This window comes from Pundamilia nyererei, unplaced genomic scaffold, assembly GCF_000239375.1.
Source record: "Pundamilia nyererei isolate P.nyererei 1_Seehausen unplaced genomic scaffold, PunNye1.0 scaffold00074, whole genome shotgun sequence".
In the NCBI taxonomy this organism is placed as follows: Eukaryota; Metazoa; Chordata; class Actinopteri; order Cichliformes; family Cichlidae; genus Pundamilia; species Pundamilia nyererei.
Window position 1 is genome coordinate 1,694,684 of NW_005187475.1, and position 18,149 is coordinate 1,712,832.

The 18,149-nt window shown below is 38.8% G+C and overlaps 2 protein-coding genes across 2 annotated transcripts in view; both read right to left on the minus strand.

Annotated features, from left to right (window-relative positions):
- Positions 1-2,735, minus strand: part of lrp11 (low density lipoprotein receptor-related protein 11) — an 8,822-nt gene extending 6,087 nt beyond the window's left edge. The window contains exons 1-3 of the mRNA XM_013911893.1: positions 2,671-2,735; positions 1,929-2,584; positions 994-1,151 (exon numbers count right to left, since the gene is read on the minus strand). Of these exons, the coding sequence (XP_013767347.1) occupies positions 994-1,151; positions 1,929-2,496 (726 nt within the window). The 5' untranslated portion in view covers positions 2,497-2,584; positions 2,671-2,735. The remainder of the gene's footprint in view (positions 1-993; positions 1,152-1,928; positions 2,585-2,670) is intronic.
- Positions 2,736-4,144: 1,409 nt separating this feature from the next.
- Positions 4,145-18,149, minus strand: part of map3k5 (mitogen-activated protein kinase kinase kinase 5) — an 84,304-nt gene continuing 70,299 nt past the window's right edge. The window contains exons 19-30 of the mRNA XM_005737257.2: positions 16,946-17,103; positions 14,043-14,220; positions 12,840-12,857; positions 12,287-12,464; positions 11,289-11,457; positions 10,761-10,946; positions 9,717-9,822; positions 8,147-8,390; positions 7,937-8,049; positions 6,659-6,780; positions 6,477-6,553; positions 4,145-5,288 (exon numbers count right to left, since the gene is read on the minus strand). Coding sequence (XP_005737314.1) covers positions 5,228-5,288; positions 6,477-6,553; positions 6,659-6,780; positions 7,937-8,049; positions 8,147-8,390; positions 9,717-9,822; positions 10,761-10,946; positions 11,289-11,457; positions 12,287-12,464; positions 12,840-12,857; positions 14,043-14,220; positions 16,946-17,103 — 1,610 coding nt within the window. The 3' untranslated portion in view covers positions 4,145-5,227. The remainder of the gene's footprint in view (positions 5,289-6,476; positions 6,554-6,658; positions 6,781-7,936; positions 8,050-8,146; positions 8,391-9,716; positions 9,823-10,760; positions 10,947-11,288; positions 11,458-12,286; positions 12,465-12,839; positions 12,858-14,042; positions 14,221-16,945; positions 17,104-18,149) is intronic.

The window sequence follows — 18,149 nt, forward strand, 5'->3', positions numbered from 1 at the left end:
TTTTCTACTTTAAGCTAATAAGGTCTACGTAAGGTCTATCTATTATCTTATCAATAAAAATCTGTACCAGGGCAGGATATACAATACATATACAAGTGTTGTGTTGTTTCTCCTTTGCCTTGATGATTTGGATTTTGTGTGTTATTTTTAGCTGCAGAGTTTTGTATCTGACATCATTTGATATTTCTGTACTATTGTTATTTTTATGCCATTGTGCTGCAGTCAGAATACCCCCCCAGCATTAAAAGCAAAATTAGCAGAGCAGAATAACCTATAAAATGCTGAGACTGGACCTCTTCTGACAGCATCACCCACTAGTTTATCTTCCAATTGTTTCATTTTCCCCATTCCTAGGTTCTTAGATTTCATATTAGATTATACTGCAGATTTTTTAGACCAAATAATATTTTCCATAACTTGGCCCATGAGTTTTATATTATATTACATTATATTATATTACTGTTGCCATACATAATTTTTAAGAGTTGTGCAACCTGCTATGAACAGAGAGTTGCTCTGTAATGAGCACTGTGTCAACATGGTTCTGTACTTTCCTGCCAATTGTTTTCATTGGGAGCTATTTTCTGTTAAAGGTAGAAAATACAGAAAATTAGTGGTTTTAATATTTACATAAGAACAGGAAAAGCTGTGCAGGGTGTTTAAAATCTCTTTAATGTTATAACCACAGGACAGTGTCTTGTATTGCTGCTTACCTAAGGGCAGTTAAGAAACAATAAGCTCTTTATTTGTGTTGATTCAGTTAACCATTGTGGATCTCTGCACACAAGCCACTCTGTTGACTTAACTAATGAAAATACCCAAATGCATTTAGCTTTCTGGGTATTCATATTGCAAATGAAAACAGAGACACCAGAAGGAGAGAACAATAGAGATGTATATATGTGGATCTTTAGTCTAATCCTTTGTCACCGCCATAGTTAGAGGCTTTCATCTACACCTGTATAGACTGTATTGACTAAGGCACATGCTGACCTTCATATTGATGGCTGTGTCTCCTTTAATCAGACTCCACTCATAGCGGCGGATCCCGTGGTCGTCCACGCTGTCACGGCCATCCAGCACAGCCCAATCTGTGGGCAGCTGGATAACCACATCCTGTCCAGCGTCACTGCGAGGAGGCTCATCCACGTCTGCAACATCAAGCACAGGTAGATGGAAAGTGTCCTCTACATGCCTCTTTATTTACTCTCTTCATCCAATTTTCACATTAAATCATGTTTGATTCTATCGCAGGCTAAAACATGATTAGATATTTTTTGTTTTTTATCCACATATATCCTTTTAATTCCATTGCTCAGGCCCAAAGCCCCTCACAAAAACATCTGCTTCTATTCTCAGGATGGCAAGGCTACAAACCTATGAGGCAAATCATTAACCCTCTCTACTGCATTATCTGGATAAGAAGCAGGTGCTAAAGGCTGGTTCTGCTGTTAAAGTCAGTTTCTGTCAGCTGTTACAAAGCTGACAGAAAAGTTTTTATCCTGTTTTAACAGCAGGGTTTCCTGGTGGGATTAAATAAAAAAAAATACAGTAAAGTGACAGAAAATTACCCAAAGAAGGTTTTTGCCACAAACCTGAGGAAAATTAATAAATTACTTTTGGTATCTTAGCTTATAACACCTCATATAGAAGATTACAAAATCCCATCCAATATGATCATCGGTGATCTAATTATAACATCATAATTCAAGAATAATTGCTGTCATAACAGGAAAAACATCCTAATGAATAATAACTTTTCAGCAACCATTATGAGCCACTGTACATGCTATTTTCTATCGCTCCATCAATTTTACTTAAACATACATGAAGGCATGGACATCCTATCATTTTCTAAATAACCTATCAGTTATAAAACAGTTCTTAACCCAGTAACTAACACTGCGTGTGTCTGCAGGGTCTCCCACCTGCATCATCCTCATCAGGAGCTTCTTCTCCGGGCCGCCGGGCTGAGTCGCTAGATGAAACAGGGAGGTGTCCCTGCGTTGTGTTGGGAGTCCGGCTGTATGTCGTGAAGCCTTTCTGAGCCGAGAAGGCGCACACATTCTTACTCCTGTAGGTGCAGTTAAACAGGTAGCAGCGGAGACTGTCCCCGGGCTGCCTCTGGTCCTCGTGAAGCACCGCAACTGTGCAGTGAGGCTGGGAGCAGCAGGCGTGCACACAGTCCTTCCTGGTGTACACCCTGTCCGGGGCCAGCAGGAAGGTGGCTCCTTGCTCGATGGAGTCCTTGGCCCGGATGATGCGATCCCCCGCGGCACTGAAGTCGCCCACGCAGGAGTCCATCACTTCACCTGTCCTGTAGGTCTGGTCCTGCTGCAGCTGTTTGCGGAATTCCTCCAAGAGCTCCTCCACCCCGGATATTTTGGATTTCAAGTCCGATATAGGCGAAGATCGAGCGTCGATGCTGCCAAAGGTGAGCAGCAGCAGCAGCCCTACACAGGCGAGCAGCAGCCGGGGATGCTGAAGCAGAGCCATGTTGTTGATCACACAGTCAGACGGCGTCTCCCTCTGCCTCCGGCTGGCCTCCCGCACATGAAACTCCTTCCCGGCACAGACGGCCTTCCTACATTAAATATATCCCTGTTAATATCGTTTAACGCCACTGCTAGGCTGAACAACCAGCTGTAACCGTAGAGCCGCGGAGCTTACAGTTCGTCCTTCGACTGTGCTGGAAATCTGCTGTTGTCATGGTGAGGGGGAGTCGGCGATGGCTGCTGACGTCACGGGGATGAATAAACAGGACGAAAAGCAGCTCACCTGTTAACTGCTCTCATCCACCGGCGGGGGCTGTTTGAGTCAGTGTCGTATATTTTTAATTAATCTATCATGTTAAAATAGTTTTAAAATCTAAAAATCTTTTAAAATCTTAACTAATGATGATTTGAATAAAATAAAAGACATAAAATATAAATAAATTCAACAAATACATGGAAATAAGACTTCCCATCTCTCCTAAACATTGATTAAATCTTTACTATCCCATACTGCAATACCTGCATTTATTTATTTTATATTTTTGCTCATTAAAATTTTATTTGAATTATGAATGTAACTGTTAGATTTTATATTTTCATGAGATTTTCCTTTGTTGAATTATCAAGTGCTACTAGTCTCTCCCTGATATTATTAATAGTGAGTGATAGTAAGTGTAGCCTTGTTATGGATTGTTGGAAGAAGTATTTGTATTCTGTACTTAGTCTGTGGGGGGGGAAAAATCACACAAGATTTAAGGCCAACTTCAAATTATACCCGTTAACTTTTTAAATATCTTTAATTCTACAATCTGGTGTTTATTTGCTTTCCTATATTTGCATATCTGTGTATAAACCTAGTTTAATAGGCAGTGCTTGGTAGCAATGTCCCCCTCAAAACTGTTTATTAACATATTACGATGACTACTTTGTACCTTATTGCATAATATTAGATAATTTAATCTAAACCAATGCATTGTGCAATAGAGTTTTGGTATTTTAACTGTTCCTAAAATCAGATCCAAGTGTGCTCCTCAGGGTGCTACTAGTTACTGTGTTGCTGTTATTTGGAACAAGCTGCCGAAATAGCATTGAAAGAGTTTTATTCTCACAGTCTTACAGTTAACGATGCTCTCCGAGTGTGTGTTAAGTTTTGTTTTCATTTCATTCAAGCTAACAGTAGCCATTGTCGGGCTACAGTTTATTTCTTTTGTTAATCTTTTAATAACATTGAGTTAACATGTAATAAACTATTCTCTAAAGATAAAATTGACACTGGCATACGAAGGCCATAAAAACATGCATAGCTTTGAAAATGATCTCTGTAACATATTAAGTAGTGGAGTAAACATACAATAATGGTGAAATGTAAGGTAAACACAATACGGAAATAAGCAGAGAAATATATGATTCATATAGTAAGTCCTAACTTTTTATTGTTAACATTTTGCTTTTCTAAATGAACGACCTTTCCTCTAGATGATAAGTGCAGAAATTACTCTTTTGGAACAGAGGCAGTGCCTTTTTTATTCATTTTGAAAAAAACAAAACAGTTATTTGTGTTTAATTTACTATGGAGAACAACTTTCATTATCAGCCCCCTGCTCCCACATTTAGAGTGAATTGTTGAAGAACACTTCTAACACAGTTCCTTCACAGCTTCAAGATGAAAAGTTTTATTTTAACAATATATCACAACAATCTTGAATCAGATCTGAAACAAAACAGACACAAGGCTCACCGATTCCCCCCCAATTTCTGATGTTATGGTTTAAAATATTAATAAAAAAGTACATCAAGGTTCTTCCATATGAAGTTTGTTTGCATGTCAGATTTTTCATTACAACTTATATATTTGACTGAATGAAGCTGACACAACACAAGCAAGATAAACACAATTTTGTCAATTAAGTGAGTATGATCTATGATTTGTGATACTAGAAAATACAATAATACAGAATTAATTTTTCACATGTGCTCATTGCAAACTTGGTCCAATCTACATGGAGATTTGACTGTGTTTAGAGATGTCTTTTTCAAAGTACATAAATGTCATCCACATAGAATTATATAACACTATATTTACATAATATATTTCTTAAAAATAAAATTGTAGATTCATATTATAAAAGGAAATGTGGGGAAAAAAAGCATGGACAATTTAAATAAGTCTCAGTTTGAAAAACAAAAACAAAAAACAAAATAAAAGAAAAAACAAAAGCAGTACATGGAATGACATCCTTCAGATTGCTATAACAATTAAATTAAAACACATTTAAATAAAGTAGTGATAAGATAAGCAATGATAAAAATATCAGTACAGATGAATGTAGTATTTTGTATCTCAGGCCTGTATTAGAAAACGATCAGTTGTAAACGTCACATCTTGTAAAGACAGGAGAAAATGTTTTTCTTGACAGTTTTCAAGATTTCAATAATAGATTTTCCTACCAGCTGTCATTTTAAACACACCTGTAACAAAAGCTGTGCCCTGTCCATCAGGTATAACAAAACTAGTGGCACTTCTCATTCATTTTTACTTTCAAAATGACCTAATATCCAAACTCTTTGTTTTCAAAATTATAAAATACTCCAGAAGATTGTTGTGTGGGTGGAACATGGTCAACACAGCTTCTTCTCCAGGATCTTGCTTTTATAAACGCTGAGGTAAAGAGGAGTTGTTGGGGACAAAAAAAAGTCCTGGCTTCTCTGAGTGGCTGTCACCACTTAAGGCCTTAGAATAGCTTCTGCCTGTAGTCTGTGATGGCCTTCCATAGCTTACACAAGACCCCACCTCTGTCAAGACAAACAAAATACTGTTAGCTTAAAGCACACACCAATGAATATTTATACCATTTGTAAGAAACCATCAGCTGTCAACCTACTTGAAAATATCATATTTTAAATGGTTTACTTTGTACTGAGAGTCAGAGGGACTCATGAGCACAGATCACACAGAGTTAAGACTGTACGGTCATGAAAAGGACAGTTTTCCCTGGTCTCTGTGTAATAACTAATGTTTCTGTATGACTTTATCGGTACAACATTACTTCAGTTCATCAATCTGGTTGAGGTTTGGAATTTGACTGGGCTATTGATTCCTTTCCTGCTTTTTTAGCCATTCTATTTGGGATTAAGTTTTGTGATTGGGATCATTGTCCTGTTGCATGACACAATTTCAATCAACCTGTGGGTCAGATGTGCAGACAGTAAGTTCCCCTCTAATGCAGCAACATCAGAGGGGAACACCACCCCCACCCCAAAACATACAATCACACAAAAAAGACCTAGAGATACCCTGAAGCAATTTAGTAGCTATGGTGTGTATAGCTGAATGTTTGATATGACCACAGTGTGGCGCCAGATATCAAACACAACCAATAAGAACTTCATAGTAGTTTGTTTTATTCATGCTTCACTCTAAATTGAATGCAGTATAATTAGTATGCTTGGACCTGCAGTGCTGCAAAGAAACTTTAAAGAGGAGGTGAAAACTGTTGCAGTAGCAGACATCAATATTCATGTTGGTGTGACCTGTTTGAGTAATTATTCAGAGCTATTTTCATCCTAATAACATTTTAGAAGACATCGGGTTAAGCGTCACAACCTGAGCATGGCAACATAGCTACGTCCAAACCAAACTGCCCACGTTAGAACAGTATCTTACTGACCTGTGAGATCCCTGCAAATTAAATTAAATTTTGGTTTATAAACAGATTTACAGAATTTGTGATAAATTAAGTCCTTCATAGATTAGCCTCAAAGAACTGCTGAAGTACAAAGCTGCCTTCTGAAACTTTTGTGTAAGAACAGGAAATGCAACAACACACTCCCATTATGCAACGCTCCCATCTTAACCCCCTTGTTTCTCTTCCTGTCAGGTACAAGTTTCAGCACGTATTTTGGGGACTAAATACTGAACACAAAATATGAAGCAAATATAGAAATATTTAAAAGTAAAAGAAAAAAAAAATCATTTTCTACCTCAGTCTTAAACTCTTCAGATCATCTCTTGTGACATCATGAAGGATGTCGTACAATGTATACTCCTCATTGAGTATCTAAAGAAACAAAGTGGAGAAAATTACATTTACAGAAATGTTTTTCTTTACTTGCATCATCCTAAAAAGGGCTTTGTTAAAACAACAAAAAAATCAGAGACCCACCCTGTCTATGGCATCCTGGTCAGCACCGTAACGTGTCAGCCAGCTGGTCAGCTCTGGGTCGTCACGTCTCTCTGCAGGTTGGCTCCTCTGTCCCTCCAGGTCATGCGAAGATGTGGGGGTGTCTAACAGAGTAGATTTTGAGAACACTCCATAAAACAAACATTTAAACATTAACAAAACAACCAGTTTAACGACAGATCAAACATGCCGTACACACAGGAAGCGCATGTATCAGATGGACATAGCTGCTGGGTCTGGGCTTTAATCATCGTTCTTTCAAGTGGCCAGCTGGGGGGATAAAGTTTGAATGCACAGAAATCTATGAGAAAGTATTGTGATTCTGTTTTGGTTTTCACTTCAACAAGTAGTTTCCTAAAGAGTTTAAGTGTTTTTGGACATAGCTACCTTTTGATTGACACTCTGCTAATGTATCGTACGAGAAAAGAAACCAGATAAGACATTAAAACAGATAAAACTGAGGCTGTGAAATAGAAGGTGAACAAATAAATGATGTCCCGGTGGTTAGGTCCATATTTCACAGCAGCACTCATGTGGAACTTTTTGCCATGATTGTTTGCTTGTAAAGCAGCTTGTAAGGGTGTAACTGTTGCAGTAACAGGATATGCTGCTTTTTCTCTACAAAAAAGCAACCTTGTTGTCACAAGTCACAGTCACTATTGCTACAGCTTTGTGCAATTGTGTAAACTGAACATTTAATATTCTTAAACCTCCTTAAATGTTGCTTTCAAGGTGACGCGTACTCTTATTTGGTCAGATAAAAGCCTCTGTATAAGAGAAATGGCCACAGTGGATGACAATATCTTAATTTTAGTGTACTTTGCCTAATAATTGAGAGTGTTTAAAGCTGCTCTACTAATTTCTTATAATGAGTTTTACCCTTACAGAAAAGCAACCAACATCAGTGGATATCACCCCCCCCCCCCCCCCCATCACCAGCTCGGAGTTGGATATTGGAATAGCTGATCAGACCAGCAAATTAGAAGTCACTTAATTTACACCTCCAGTATGTGATAAGAAAGCTTTGTTCATGTGCATTGTTCCTGTCATGGCTTGTTTAATTTGTTTACTGAACTAGAGGGAAAAACTTTTAATTAACATTGGCTCTAGGAAGTATAAAATACATTTTGATTTAAAAGTCAGAAGTGAAAGTCGAGTCTGTTCAGTGAGAAATAGCTGGCTTTAAAAAGTAAAGACAGACTGAAAATACCAGAAGCAGCAAAAGGAGTGTGAGAAAATAATTCAGACTAAAGTAGAGACCTTCAGGCTCAGTTCGCAGCTTCAGTAGTCTGATCTCTTGCTCTCTCTCATCCAGCACTTGTTGCAGGATGGACTGATACTCCCTCTCCTTCTCCAGCAGCTGTTCCAGCAACCTGGAATAAAACAGAGAGATGCAGGTTAAAACGGATAAACTATGGTTAAATGAAGAAGTCCTATGCTGTTGTTAACGGCCTTCAACCAGATGCCTACCTGCTGGTCTCCAGCTTCATCCTCCCTAGCTCCATGCTCACGGAGCGCTGTGCATTGTGGGATTCGTGGGAGACAGTGGAGCTGAGTGTGCTGACTCCCGAGGTAGCCACCGTGTCATCGTGAGCGGCGCCAGGAGGCGCCCGGCTCTGGTGCGTGGAGGTTCTGTCCGGCTCGCCGTCATCATCGATGTCCTCCTGATCGGCTGCATCACTTTCTGAGGCCAGACTGAAGTGAGGCCTCAGTTCTGCATGCAGAGAGAAAGAATCACTTTTAGAGGAAGCCCTGTAATAAAAGTGATCATGAGAGGTTGTCTGAATTGTTAATTCCAGAGACTGGAATCCGTTGTGTTTATTTGATTAACACAATGCCGTTTCATTAAAGTGTCCAAATGTGAAAACTGAGGCTTATTGTTGAAATTGCACTTGCTATTTTTTTCCGCAAGATATTAAAAGAAAACATATCAAGAAAGCATTCTACTTTTTAACACTTTTTTTTAACAACAATATTTTTACTGTTTCAGCCCCTTAAGAACAAATTGGGCTCTGTGTAGCCAAAGAACTAAAATGAGCTAAACACCCCTGGATTGTTTCAGACTGTTTATTTACCAATAATTTGTTTACTAAAATGAAAATGTCAAGATTTTCTGTTTCAAGTAGTCACTCAGATTTGCTTTCCACTGTTATCTGTTGGTTCCTTCTTTTTCACCTCAACTTAGGTAACAGCTGTTATCTTTAACCTCATTTAATTGATAATTTCCACCACAAGGAGACGCGAAGTGCTGACTCTGATGAGTAAAGCTGTTTGTGTCAGATATCATTTAATACCAATACTGATATTTTGCATCAGTATTAATAATGCATTGAAAAGGGATTTGTACAACATATTGCTGTACACACACACACACACACACACACACACACACACACACACACATATATATATGTATATGTGTGTGTGTGTGTGTGTATATATATACATACGTGTATACGTATATATGTATATATATATATAACTAATATCTGGTACTGATACTGATACAGCATACTTCCTATGGGTTATGAGTAGTGAACTTTGTTGTAACGTATGATAAGATCTCCACTCGAGTGTGTTTTTAAAGATTCAAACTTGATAATGAAGCAAACACCTGAACATTGTTGGTTCTTTGTTACAAAACACCATTACAAGGGTGGAAGAAAACAAAAATAGCGCTGGGTGACATAACTACAGCTAAATTTAGCACTCATCCCACTGACTATTGATGTTTTATGAGTTTAATTCTTTGGTGAAAACAGGAAATAATTTCACATTGTAGATCTGAAACTCTCTTGAACCACTTTACACAGTTCAACTAGAACTTCTCCTCATTTCAATCTGGGCCTATAATCAGCTAAACATAATATCTGCCCTGCATGAAACTCAGGTGTGTAATCCATTCAAGTTATTGCCCTTTTACTTCCTGTCTTTAAATAGGCTGTGAACAAATGCCCTCCTCCTGTATCAGTAGTCGTGCCCCGAGGGAAGAGTCATAACTTATTTACTGGTGCTCTGCTCGAGACACTGATGATCCTACCTGGCACCAGGATCGTGATGGCAGTCTGCACAGCCTTGCGGATGATGTTGTCCAAAGCGAACATCCAGTGAGGCTTGATGTTGTGGTTTCGCAGCACTTTGTTCACCTGGAAATGGAGAGGTTCACACTCATGAGAGCACGTTTTACAATGTTTTACCTATTAGTGATTCTACACCTAAAATAAAAATGAGTTCATTCGTATTTGCCTCACAGATTTCATTCCAAGAATTGTTCTTAAGAGAATTGTTTATACTACATTTTAACTTCTGCTGCAATAACTAAATATCCCCAAAGGGATTTTTAAAGCAGCCTACTCTTCATGGCATTATTAATATTTGCAGTCACGCACTGTGAAGCTCTAATTTTTTTGCAGCAATGACCAACAGGAGGCACCAGAGCTTCATCTACCAGCACGATTACACAATCCCACTTACAAATATGAAAACAACCACTCGCTCCGTGCCATTTCATCTGCATAACTGCATTTCTGAGGGGGAGAGCAGATGAGCCTTTTAACATTATGTGCAATTACTCCTGACAGATCTCCCCCTTTTATCGCCTCACTTAAAGGTTACAAGTATTTCCACAGTCATCTGTCTAATCTCTGAGCAGGAAGAAAAGCAACAAGGCAGCCCGCAGCTGTCTGCAGCCCATTTCAAATGACAACAATTACACTGTTCAGAGCCTTTGTTTTATGCAGCGGCGAGAAGCACCTTTGCCTTCAAATGGGTACTTAATAACAGGAAATCAGAAAATAATGAGCCTGTGAGGAGAATTACAGCAGCAAATCATCAATGTAGCAGTTCAGGTTTGTGACCGCTGTAGACTAAAATTTGATCCTTACTGTGGGTAAGCTAAAGACACTTGGTTATAAACTAAAAAGCTGCAGCAAACACAAGACATGTTTTATTGATTTGGGTTATATTTCATATTCCAATTATGATCAATTATTCATGAGCCCAGTGGGATATCACAGATGAAATGTAGCTGAAATTCATTGGATTGACCCAGTATCTTTTTCACGGTATTTCTATTAGCACTTACAGCATCCTGGAAGCCGAACAGCATAATCTGCAGTTGACTGATGGCAGTGCTGTCAAAGTCTAGCTCCAGCTTGAGCTGAGACAGGGTGTTGGCGATGATTTTCCTGTCTGCCATCCGAACAAAGTCAGCAAGACTCACCACAAGGGTGGAGATGTGCTGATGTTTTAGCTTCATTTCCTCTGAGCCCTGAGGTAGGAGGCAAGCGGGGAAAGAAGAGATGAAAATGGTGGTTTAGGTTTACAACAGGAGCTTCCAACTCCAACTTACTAACATCCCTATCAGATAGACTTAAGAAATTTTTTCCATGTTTAAATTATTTTAGTACAGTTTAAAATTTGTTTAATTGTTAGTAATTCATTTGAGTATCCCTTTGGCTATTTGGTCCCTTCATTTAATTAACTGTAACAGCTGAGCTAATCTTTCCATGCACAGCCTGGCTACTGCACTGGAATGCCTGTGAACAAGTGTGTGTTGTTGAACTTGTAATGTACTTCTATATCCATCTATTCATTCTCAACGGTTTCCAACCTGTGCCAGGGCTTCCATCAGGTTGGCCACCACCTTGGCCTGATCTTCAGTAAGGATACGGTGCAAGGTAGCTCGCCTCTCGCTGTCTTTCCGAAGCATAAAGAAGCCCGAGTCCTTCTCATCAGGTGATGGAGGGGCACTGTGGTCCTCGAAGTTCTCCACTGGAATGCTGAGTAGAAAAAGTAGAAACCCCATTTAAATTTTTTGTTCCTTCTATATGTGCAGGTTGCTGTACCCTCCCTATTGGTACTAATCAGCAAGGTTAATTAAGTATGTTTTACTGGTGACATTAAATATAAGATAAATAAGTTTTTGCATTGCTTTAAACATGAACATGTTTAAATTTAAATCACTGTAGGACACAAAAACCCAGGAATGAAAGGAGGCGGAGGCGAGCTTCAAAAGCGAGTGAATCCCCAAAAACTCCCTTTTTACAATGTGCAAGATTACAGCATAAATAAAGACATTCACGACCTGATACTGAAACGGTTTTGTTTTCTGTTGCTGATTTTAACTTTTAAAACAAGTGTACAGGTGGTGAAATATCATATTATTTTGGATTTTTAGGGGCGCAGCCACTCTGACAGACAGAAGCATTTTAATTAAATTATCTGACAACATCTTGCTGTGTGGTTAATTGTACTAAAAGCCCATCCGGGGAGTCTGTGATCCAATTTTGGTGAGTGTAATTCTAGCACTTTATTTACATTTCATTTAGCACTAATTAGCAGGTATCTATGTGATGCATCCATACAGTCTATGAATAGAGCTTGATAATCGGGCTTGCCAGGCTCTGCTTGAGAAAAAACCCCCAAAGAGATTCAAGACATCTCAACTCAAGGCTTCAACACGTATGTACATAAGCTAATGGGTGAAGTCACGGTGACTACATTTTTTATACTGGTTTAGTCTAAATCAATACTATAGTCATAAGGCTGTAACAACAAATGAATAATTTAAGGCAAAATGACTCGTCTGAGGTGTCCAAGTTGTTCTACCTGAGAAAGAGGGACCTCTGGCCCTTGACATCCTTTTCACTGTAGCACTTGATGCTTGGCTTGAAGATGAAGGGGTTGGTGTTGAGGTCGTTGTCAGGGGAGACGGAGCCATACTCGCTGCTGCTGCTGGTGTCTTCCACTACAACGGGCACTGGCAACGAGATACTGCGGAGATACTCTAGAAGACACAGGGAACAGAAGATGGAACAAAATCGTAAAGGTGTTTGTTTGATCATCATCTAACTAAAGATTTTGCTGTATAGCAGCATGCTTTCTGTCTGTTATGGTGTTTGTGTGCAACTGATCAAATTGATTACAAAACATATTCAAGCATTTGGGAAACCATCTTGTTGTTTACTCTCTATCTTGAATCCTGGCAAAAGGGCAGAGTTGTACAAGGCAGGTAGCTGCCACCAAGAGAAAAATGTAAACCGCAGCCCAGATCCTATTCAGTAAAGCAGGGTGATGTTTCATGGAAATGACATCTAGTTTATAAAGTACTCCCACTAGTGGTAAATGTGTCTGAAAAAGTGCAGAGAGCAAAATTACTCACCTGATCCTGGTGTCAGAGCTGCAGGGAAAAACAGAAAATATGTGTCAGCAGTTAAAAAAGAACAAAACAGAAAGCAGGGTAACATTCAAAGCATGCAGAGAGGCACAAAGCTTCTTTCTAATCTTCTGCACTGCTGCGAAGGCACATGACTGATGCCGTGGGGTGAAAACCCAACAGGAAATGACTATTTTACAATCCAAATAATGAAGGATGCGCCTGAAATTCTTAACAATTCAAAAAACGGTTTTGGCACTAGATGAATCTAGTAACCACTACAAACAAAGATTTTTGATTTTTGATACTGGAAGCTTTCTGGTTTCTGGTTGTAGCCACTAGTATTACTACTGAAGACTATTTGCTTTAAAGCTTAATCTAAAGAGATACTGTTTGTTACCTTATTAAAATTTAGACGACTTTATAACAATAATAATAGAATAGCAACAGAATCGTCAATAGGATATCCACTATTCATTTATCCTACACTGAAAACTCCTAAAAATGGCTGTTGCTCGATAGGCTTTGAATGGGGAGTTTCTTTTTCCCCCTCTTAGAGCACTACTTGAGGTGGTTGATTTTAGCAGTGGGGAAGATCATTATGAGGTTCACGCCATTCCCTTATCAAGGCTGTAAGTAAGTAGAATTCTGCTACATTCCTGGAAGTCGGAGATACCTGCAGCCTTCGATAAGTGGCTGAAGGAATTAGGAAATTTGTTACACTTAGAGAAAATGATGTCAAACAAATCAGGTCTCTTTCAGAAACTTTGTTTACCAGTCTGACTGAAAAGTTGAAGTCACTTTTTATCGGTCTTACGGATTAACAATGTCACAGTTTTATAATAATGTGTTCTAGTTTGTATGTGAGCCTCTGCTATTATCCAACATAGGGATTAAGGTAACTCCCCCTCCTGGATTCTCACACTCTTGTTGTTTTAAACAGATAAGTCCTTGTTGTGGAGCTTTTATTGTGCATACAGTATATAATCATTTCTCTTCATTACTCGTAATGCTATAATTGCTTCGCTGGTCTCTTGTCTGCTTGGCTCGGCGCTTGTAGTGAAACTGAGAGTGAAGGAGATAAGAGAAACTAGCACGACTGCAAAGCAAAGAGTCTCAAACTTTCCTGAAATAAAACGAGTTATTTAAGTTATAGAGGGGACAGTCTTGGTAATAATGTTATTGTCATGTAGCTATGCTCTGATCCACCTGTGAAGCTGCCCTTGCTCTTCTTTTTTCGGCTGGTGACGGTGAGGAACTCATCGGTGAGCAGGTCGAGCGCGGTGGCACGTCGGTCCGGGTCGGGCTCAAAGCAGCGAAGGATAAAGGCTTTAGCCTCTGGTGACATGGACTCTGGGATCTCTGGATGGATTTTAAACATACCCACCTGCACAAGAATGACATGCATGAAAGGCACTCAGAATCTATATAACAAGTTTAAAGAAATGAGCATAGTGTCAGTTCAAGCAGGAGAAAAAGTCAAGCTAAGCTGCAATCCTGGCAGATCAGCTGATCTCAACGCCTGCCTACATTAGATGATGCGTCAACCTTTTGGCAAATCTCATATATGGTGTACTGTTAAATCTTTTTTAGCCTGGCCATTGCCTATTCACCTGCAAGCCACTTTGCAGCCCACTTCCACCACAACTCCTTCTTTCCTACTTAGTCCCAGTTCGCTGTTTTGTACAGCTAGCCTTGCTTCTGCTGCTCTCGTAACATGCTTTTTACGCACGTGCATGGAAAGACAGGGGGTGGGAAATTTAAACAACTAACAGTAACTTCTTTTGGCTACAGTGGTTCTGACTGAAACAAGTTTAAAATAACCGAGACAGTGTGAGGTTGCTGAAATGGGCAAATTATCTGATTAAGTTTAAGAAGCAAGAGCAAAGAGCAGAGCAGTGTTTACACAGTGATGTTTGAATATGAGACTATCCACGAGGCCTGGCTGTGACTTGGGGCAGCAGCTGAAAGTAACAAAACTTCGAGCACAAGACTCTCATTAAAAACATGATAAATTCCTGTTGTTGATGTGCAGGAATTTAAGATTAGCAGGGAGATATCCCACCCCTTGAGAAATTCCAGAAAGATGACTGAAAGTATATCACGAATGTTTAAGAAATGCTACAATGCAGTGCAGACAAAATACAAGATCTCCTAAGAGATTTGTGACTCTACTTGCACTTCTGTGGTGATCTTTATTGATAAAATGTGATGAGATCCAAGTTTCCCCTTTCATGTTCTTTAAACTTCAAAGCAGAGCAGCATATTTAATTAAATCACATCATATGGAAAATTCCATGATTCAGAGCTTTGACAGGAGTGCTGTAATGTTTTCCAGACACCTCTTAAACATCTCTACTGCCCCTAATGGGCCACACATAGCTTATAACAATAATTCACTGTACAGAGTGCTTTAAATTTCCATCCAAAGCAAATGCACGTGTAAACTGAGTGGTTAACAAGATCCAGCAAAGACACACCCGCACAGAAACTAAAGGCCCACTGTAGAAGTTCCTCTTACGGAGCTATGCTTTTGTTTGCATTCAAACAAATGTTCGTGCACAGACCGTATTTGTAGTTTCTACTGGGCTTGGTCAGATTATAGCCTGCAGGTTGAAACCAATGCAGGTGCAGAATGACTCTGGTTTTGTTTTCATAAAAAGAGGGAACTGATAAGCATGCATGAAAGACTGGTGGTTATTTTGTTTGTTAGTTGACTTCTTTACGTTGAGCACCTTTCTTTTAAGACATGGAACATAATTCTGTAATAAAAACAGATGTAATGGACACAATGTACTCTGTATATTAGCTGTTTATATGTACAATAGGTTTCCATAAACAGCCCTGGGTGTGCTGGATGGTTGGCAAAGGTTAAAGCATGGTACATGGTGTCATGCTGGAGGCATGAAGTCACAAGGTAGGGTTTTTCCAAAGAGAACAAACACAGTTATATATAGTTTTCCACCTCTCCTTACTTCAGCTGAACAAACAGTTTCTCTTGTGATCTCTCCCTACAAGCAGACACTTGATGGTGTCATGTTTAAGTCATGTGATAACAGCTGAGTCACCTTCTTTATTAAATAATGACATTGCAATATGATAAAAGCTGCAATTATCTACTGTTTGTGCTCTGAATAAAGGGGTTTTAGTTCAGTTCTTGAACTCTGTTACAGTCGTTTTATATAGTTCACAGCTCAAGAAATCAAATTTATCTTAACGTGAACTTTGATCTAACCAATCACGTCATCGAGTGTGTGAAACAAACTGTTATAGATACCTTCAATCTCCCTTTACGCCAGCTGTCTTCCCCTCTTAAACAGAAGGAATAAAAAGCAGCTGTGGGAATGAGATGACCACATTTGTTCTTACTGACATCATAAGTATTTAAAAAAGCCTAAAATGGTACCATTACATAAGGTCAGAGAACAAATACTTGAAATTATTTGAGCAAAGGGTAAACGAAAAACTAAATAAACTTGCACTGAGAAAAGAAAAAAAGTACTGGTCAGTTTCGGTGTTTTCAATTAGTTTCCTCTTGTATCCTGACTTCGAGTTTAAACATAATATTTACTTGTATGACTTTGCAGTTTTTTTGTGGGTGGATTTATTTTTTTTATTAGCTCATACAAGACTTTTGTCCTAACAGTACTACAGGTTTGGCTGGTGCATAATTGACAGCTACTGGTATTAGGAGATTTCTTGATCAGCAGTTGCATATTGCTAATGAAGACATTACTCAGAAATGGCAGAAGAAGAGTTTTCAGTCTTTCTCTTGTAGAAACAAACCCTCTTTCAGTCGTTTTTAGTCATGGTTTGAAAAAGACATAGATAGGATATCATGCATTTGGAGCAAATGAGTAAAGCTGATATGCTAATAACACGTGATGGCAAACTATTTGCCCTGTCATACTGGATGTCTCAAGGGTGCAATTATCAGCTCTCAAACATCCTCATATTTATTGACCTGGCAGAGCTGCAGCTGTTCATTGCCACTGTTTTTGAAAGATGCCGTTATGAAAACAGCTGCTCGCCAGACTTCTACTTTCAGTTTTCTAAAATTAGACATCTTACCCAGCAGGATATTGGGATATGTCGCTGTTCAAATCTCTCACCTTGAACATGGCGGCCTGTGGTTCTCCCAGTTCATAGAAAGGTGGCTTCCCAGTGGCCATCTCTATGATGGTGCAGCCAAGGGACCAGATGTCTGCTGGTTTGCCGTATCCCCGTGGGCCCTTGTCTATAATTTCAGGAGCCATGTATTGCAATGTGCCTGAAAAATGACGCACAAAAACCAATAATAAACACATAATGAAAACTCAAATTCAACCACTCATTTTTTAAGTGTCAAACAAATGAAACAAAAACATTTCAATTAGTGAGCATTAGAGGAGGTGGTGGGTGGATTATGGGTGTAAAGGTTTTGAAACCCAGACTGAATTTGTGACGCAAATATCTAATTCGCTTCTGTTACTAATAGAGCATTGCTAGAATGTTGTAAAAGTGCAGCAACTCAGCGTATGAATGTCAACAAACTTGGACAAACCACAGAGTTATGCAACAGCTATAAAGGGAATGAGGAGGGAACGCTTCATTATTATGCTAACTAAAAGGGACACTGCTGGTATTCTCATGGTGAAACGTACACTTCAGCTGAGAGGTATACCAGATTTTAAATGATTTATTTCTTGCTTATGTAAACAACATGTGTGTAAATATAGCATCAATGATAGCTGCTCAGTTTATATCATTATATAATGATATGCTAATTAGTCACAGCCTCATTTTGCTTATGTCAGTTAGCCTTGGTGTCAGATAAAAACAATGTTTAAAGATAGTTCAAAGGGTCAGCAATACCAGTTTATTTTATTGTTGTTCATGTCCTAATCAATCTCTTAAACCTGCATCCAGCGCAACTGCCTGGGATCATTTTCCACCACAACCTCTGTCTTTTAATATCACAACACTCTTACTTTACTCCCAATCAAATAAGAGTTAATGAACCATCCAACCAAATAATTGAGCAACTCAGTCATGGAACAATTAAATAATTCAAGTATTGACTATAAGTTTCCTAAATGTGAGGGAAAGGCAAACAATAACCTTGATTACACCCGGTTTAAAACTATTTCTTAGACTAACCATCTCTTGCAGAAAAATGTGCTTTTGTTGCTTATTTTGCTCCCTCCACTATTGTTCCATGTACATCCCCAATAGCAAAGAATTGGGACACTGTAAAATGTAAATAAAAACAGAATGCATTGATTTGCAAATCTAATAAATCTATATATATCTATATATACATATACATATATATAT